Below are 4,484 nucleotides of genomic sequence, written 5' to 3' on the forward strand. Positions count from 1 at the left end.
TGACAAATGTGTTTTTTTCCTGTTCCCTTCCCTACAAGGTGGTATCATGGTTTCAACAGACACACCATTACTTTTGAGGCGACAAAGACTGTAAACCAACCATGTCAACTGTTTAAATGGTGCAGAGAATATAAGTCTAGAGCAGTTTATTCTCGAAACCAGCAGTTCAACAAACAGACTATCCTTGGTGTGCCGTCGACACCCACTTGTTACTGCTCGGGGGTTGTCTCAGAAGAAACACGTGGGTTTTGTAGTTGTGAGACAAAATAACCAACACTGAACAAACAAAACGATTTCCACAAGATGCTGATCTCACATCTGAACATCATATATACATATATCTATTTCATATAATACTCGCAGAGAAAGTAAGACCAGTGACTGCAGGGTGAATCATGCTGACCCATCATGTCAAAAGCCATGCAGTTCTGTCCAGTTGTGGCCCCGTTTGGTTGATATGGTGCCCATTCAATGAACGGCATAAGCTTGGTGGTCCCTTCATCCCAGTAGGCCCACTCTCTTGTGATTGGGTTATAATTTCCTTGGATGTATGCTGTAATGTGGAAAATTGAATAAGCCTCAGGCAAGAAACAAACACTTATTTATTTATGCAAATTGTGAGAGAGGAGGGCAAGAATGGCTTACCCTTTGTGCGGACTCTGATTTCCATAAAAGATTTACCTCTATTTTCCATTTCACATCCCATGAAAACTGTTTGGGCAGACCGAAACTGGTTAATCTCTGGCGTTGACGTCATGTACATATTCCATTTGTTTTGAGTAAACATGACGTCATGATGATCGAACCTGTTTTACTGGATGGTTGACATTTTAAACGCAAAGGATGCTTATGTCTTAAATCACTTGCAACAATTCAATTACAGTATTATGTACATGTTATCCATATTTTGTAAAGTATTACCATTTTTGCTAGAATTGTTACGATAGTTACGAATTGTAAACACTTTTGTGTAAAATGTATACATATGAAGACGTGTACATGTTTGGTTTGGTTTGGTTTGGTTGTTGTTTACGCCGCACTCAGCAATATTCCAGCTCTAAGACGGCGGTCTGTGCATAATCGAGTCGACATCATGACCATCGATCTACGAAATTGGTATACGATGTCATGCATCAATCAAGTCAGCGAGTCTGACAATCCGATCCGATTTGTCGCCTCGTACACGAACATAGTCGCCTCTTACAAGCTTGGGTTGCCTAAGACCCATTCTAACCCAAATCTTCACGGGCATATTTACATGCATTAATGTTGCAGCTGGAGGTATTGTTCAGTTAGAGTTCTGTGTTGTTGTTCGTGTGGGTTTTGATTCCTTGTCTTAGAAGCAGTATCACATACGTCTTTACATGTATTAATTAAAAAGTAAAAGTGAATTTAACGTAAATTTTACTGATTAATCACACATTGATTTTCATGAACATTTTTATGATAGAAATGCAGGTACTGAATAGCTTAATACTGTTATATTCCACTTCTATTACCAATACCAATAGCATGCCTTTTAATTATTAAATAAACATGATAGAAACACTTTCGCAGACCACTGACATATTGTGAACAATAATTCTTGGAACATATGCCAGGATGTAATGATATAAGTGTATGTAGATGGCCAAGTAATGTCTACTGCTAGGTTCGCAAGGATCATTTTGCGTCTTTTCGACATGTCAGAGTCCTTTAATCGTGGCTTTGATTCGCCCTGATAAAATGCGATTTTTGGTTTCGTCCCTCAACAAGCTTCATGTCAATATAGAAATGAGATACTGTTCAAAACGTGTTCCTTACTCAATAAGGTGTCATATCTTCCGTATTTGACAAACGATAATTATTAATTACTGAAACATATGTACCTAATTCTGAAAAATATCACATAATATACGATACCAATACATATTATCTGACACAATTTGTGAAAAAAAAATTATCTGTCTGTGATACTATTATTAATAATGAACACTAAATACTATTACGTTCACATTTCTGAAACTAGAATGAAACAATCGGTTTCCGTTTACCGCATTATCAGAACCAAACGTTTAATATTTACTGTAATAACCCGCTGTAAATTTCGCAAACGAACAATTTCTATATTTTCACCAAGAAATAATTTGCTACGATAGTCAATATGTACAAATAGATTACTGACATAAATTAAAATCGAATATATCATCATTACTATATTCGGTCGCTGGTACCAGAGGCTCGAAGAAGTCCTGCTTTTCCTGAGTGTCAATCTTCAGAAGATCAGAACCTCCTTCCTGGATACAAGTAGCCTTGCCTGCTAGATTGTTTGAGGAGAGGCGCTTGTAACATACGTTGAGAGCTGGTTCATAGCTGTAGCCACTGACAGTCGGACATTTCGGATACCCTAGACGTGGAAAAAAGAGTTGTGCGTGGTGAAAACTCTCTAATAAGGTATCAAAGAAGCTAACGTTGTTTACCAACTTGAATTATGCATCATAAAAATACTAGTTCACCAAACGTTTATACTGTGACTTTGCTCCAACGATTTCAAGGGCCCAAAATATTTGCTCTGTGCCCAAATCGTTATTACTTGGGAAATAATGAATGTTGTAAACAGTTTGTTGGAATTTACAAAGGTGACAACATGCGTTGCATTTCTCTGACAACATCCCAACGTGGGAATCCCAGGTAAAGAAAGGTTCCATGTGAACCCCATGCTGGTTGTTTGATTACTTAGGATTGAGGAAAGGGCTTGGATTTGTCGTTCTTAATTCATTACAGTGTGTACACCTGGGTAATGTGGCTGTGCTGCAACGGTCTTATCCTGGTCTGCCTGACAGTGTTCAACTGTTAACAAGCATCAGTCATATTACATCGCTTGACTATTGCTGTACCGTTTACTGAGGTTACCCTCTTGAGGTTTCCACACTATGGTTTGTTTACGATGTCCATTGGTCATACAGATTCATTTACATTTACAAAAAGAAGACCTTTATTCATATATTGATAAAGTTGATTTTATATTTATAAGAAAGACCACTTCAATGTCGCTATGAACCAGCAATGTATTACTGTGAACTCACCAGGGCCGAGTAAGGGTCCGATAGCTCCACCACATCCTGTGCCTTCCTGTAAGTTATATACCAAAAGATCCATACCAGTCGTAGGAAGGGGATCCGCCTGAATGCTCCCCTGGTATAAATAACACGCCAGGTAAATTGTGTTGAACGCTATTGCCCCACACGTTGATTGACGAACGCATTCGTGTGTACAGTCAAGTAAACTGTCCACTTTCGTAACCGTTATGTAATTGGTAGGGAGTGTGTTAACCGGGACAAAATCAAACATCATCCTCATGGTCGCCATGTTAAACTTGCTTCTGATGTAAAACGACGAATACAGAAATGTCTCTTTTCACACAATTATTGGTAAATATTTTACCCACATCATCTTACATCGCCAAGCAGTTGCCAAAGACGGTTGAAATTCGATGAATCCACTTGATGTCTTGGCAACACGTTAACGAAGCATTGATTACCGCTCATTAAGAAGTGTAGTTTGACTGATGTATATGGTCGCACTATTATGAAAACAGAGTTTTGCATTGTTTATCTCAAAATGTCAACACTCATGTGTGGACACCATTACAGAACGCGCAGTCACAATAGAAATTTACTATATTCTGTCAAGTTGGAACACTTTGAGTTTATGAAAAATGGATTTCTCTGTGGGTTGATTGTATTACACCGAGTATTTCTTCTTATGCTTTTGACTTGACATGTTTTTGCCTATTTGATACTACTTGAGGCTAAAGGTAGAAATGAATGAGTGGTATTTGTTTAACACGTCAGTTTCTGACAAGAGTGTTCTCAAGTAAATCTGAGTGAGTGAGTTGGATTTCTCTGTGGGTTGATTGTATTACACCGAGTATTTCTTCTTATGCTTTTGACTTGACATGTTTTTGCCTATTTGATACTACTTGAGGCTAAAGGTAGAAATGAATGAGTGGTATTTGTTTAACACGTCAGTTTCTGACAAGAGTGTTCTCAAGTAAATCTGAGTGAGTGAGTTGGATTTAAGGCCCCTTTGAACAGTATTCCACTTAAATCACGGCGCGTCAGCTTAATGTGGAAGGAAAGCCAGATATAGACCTCTGTCATCAAGGGTAAGATGAATGATTATTTTTTATTACAAAGATTTCACATGAATAAACGAGGTCGATCCTCTTGAATAGATACTGTTACGTTTGTTATATCGAAAACATCAGCTATACTAAATGTAAAAAGGCGGTACATGTGTTAAAGCATTTGTCAAGAATAACCTGGTCAATGAACTGTTAGTCATTACAATAAGAGATACAGCATTGACATTAAACCAATAAGAGATGTGAAACCTACTTGACACGAATCAAATAGCATGGTTTATCTGCTGACGTAAGTGTTTGTGTTTAAACCATACTATTACATTTCTATTGAGTATACTTTTTCAAACGCCGTGAAGAT

The 4,484-nt window shown here is 37.8% G+C and overlaps 1 protein-coding gene across 1 annotated transcript; it reads right to left on the bottom strand.

Annotated features, from left to right (window-relative positions):
- Positions 1-341: 341 nt before the first annotated feature.
- Positions 342-3,348, bottom strand: LOC139445394 (uncharacterized). The gene is made up of 3 exons (XM_071226534.1): positions 3,066-3,348; positions 2,195-2,386; positions 342-553 (listed from the first exon to the last, which is right to left on the bottom strand). Exons 1-3 carry the CDS (start codon positions 3,346-3,348, stop codon positions 342-344), a joined length of 687 nt encoding a protein of 228 aa, XP_071082635.1.
- Positions 3,349-4,484: the final 1,136 nt, after the last annotated feature.

This window comes from Haliotis cracherodii, unplaced genomic scaffold (genome assembly GCF_022045235.1).
Source record: "Haliotis cracherodii isolate W230 unplaced genomic scaffold, xgHalCrac1.p SCAF_6, whole genome shotgun sequence".
NCBI lineage: Eukaryota > Metazoa > Mollusca > Gastropoda > Lepetellida > Haliotidae > Haliotis > Haliotis cracherodii.

Coding starts and splice junctions, on each gene's coding strand:
- LOC139445394 (XM_071226534.1), bottom strand. CDS start 3,348: ATGGCGACCATGAGGATGATGTTTGATTTTGTCCCGGTTAACACACTC. Junction 2,387..3,065: donor CGGACCCTTACTCGGCCCTG/GTGAGTTCACAG, acceptor TTCCACGTCTAG/GGTATCCGAAATGTCCGACT. Junction 554..2,194: donor GGTACCAGCGACCGAATATA/GTAATGATGATA, acceptor TCCACATTACAG/CATACATCCAAGGAAATTAT.